The 205-nt window shown below is 52.2% G+C and overlaps 1 protein-coding gene across 1 annotated transcript in view; it reads right to left on the bottom strand.

Annotated features, from left to right (window-relative positions):
* The window catches only part of PALM2 (paralemmin 2), a 193,295-nt gene that overhangs the window by 91,677 nt on the left and 101,413 nt on the right, over positions 1-205 (bottom strand). The window contains exon 4 of the mRNA XM_009998160.1: positions 114-205. This exon is cut by the window's right edge and continues 42 nt beyond it. Within this exon, the coding sequence (XP_009996462.1) occupies positions 114-205 (92 nt within the window). The remainder of the gene's footprint in view (positions 1-113) is intronic.

Here is a 205-nt window from a genome sequence, read left to right as displayed (position 1 = left end):
CCCGGGGCAGCTGGCACCAGGGGCTGCCTGAGATGGGGACTTAAATGAGGAAGATCTCTAGCCTTAAATGGAAGTGACTGTTCTTCGGCAAAGCAAAGGGAATCTGTCCCTACCTGTGTATGTTTTCTTCCAGCTTTTTCACCTTCAGCTCATCCTCTTCTGACTGCCTCCTTCTGGCTTCTTCCTCTTCTGCAGAGCCAGCAGG

Source organism: Chaetura pelagica, unplaced genomic scaffold (assembly GCF_000747805.2).
Source record: "Chaetura pelagica isolate M959 unplaced genomic scaffold, ChaPel_1.0 scaffold145, whole genome shotgun sequence".
Lineage (NCBI taxonomy): Eukaryota > Metazoa > Chordata > Aves > Apodiformes > Apodidae > Chaetura > Chaetura pelagica.
Note: the sequence above shows the minus strand (reverse complement) of the source record. Positions and strands in the feature narration are given on the sequence as shown.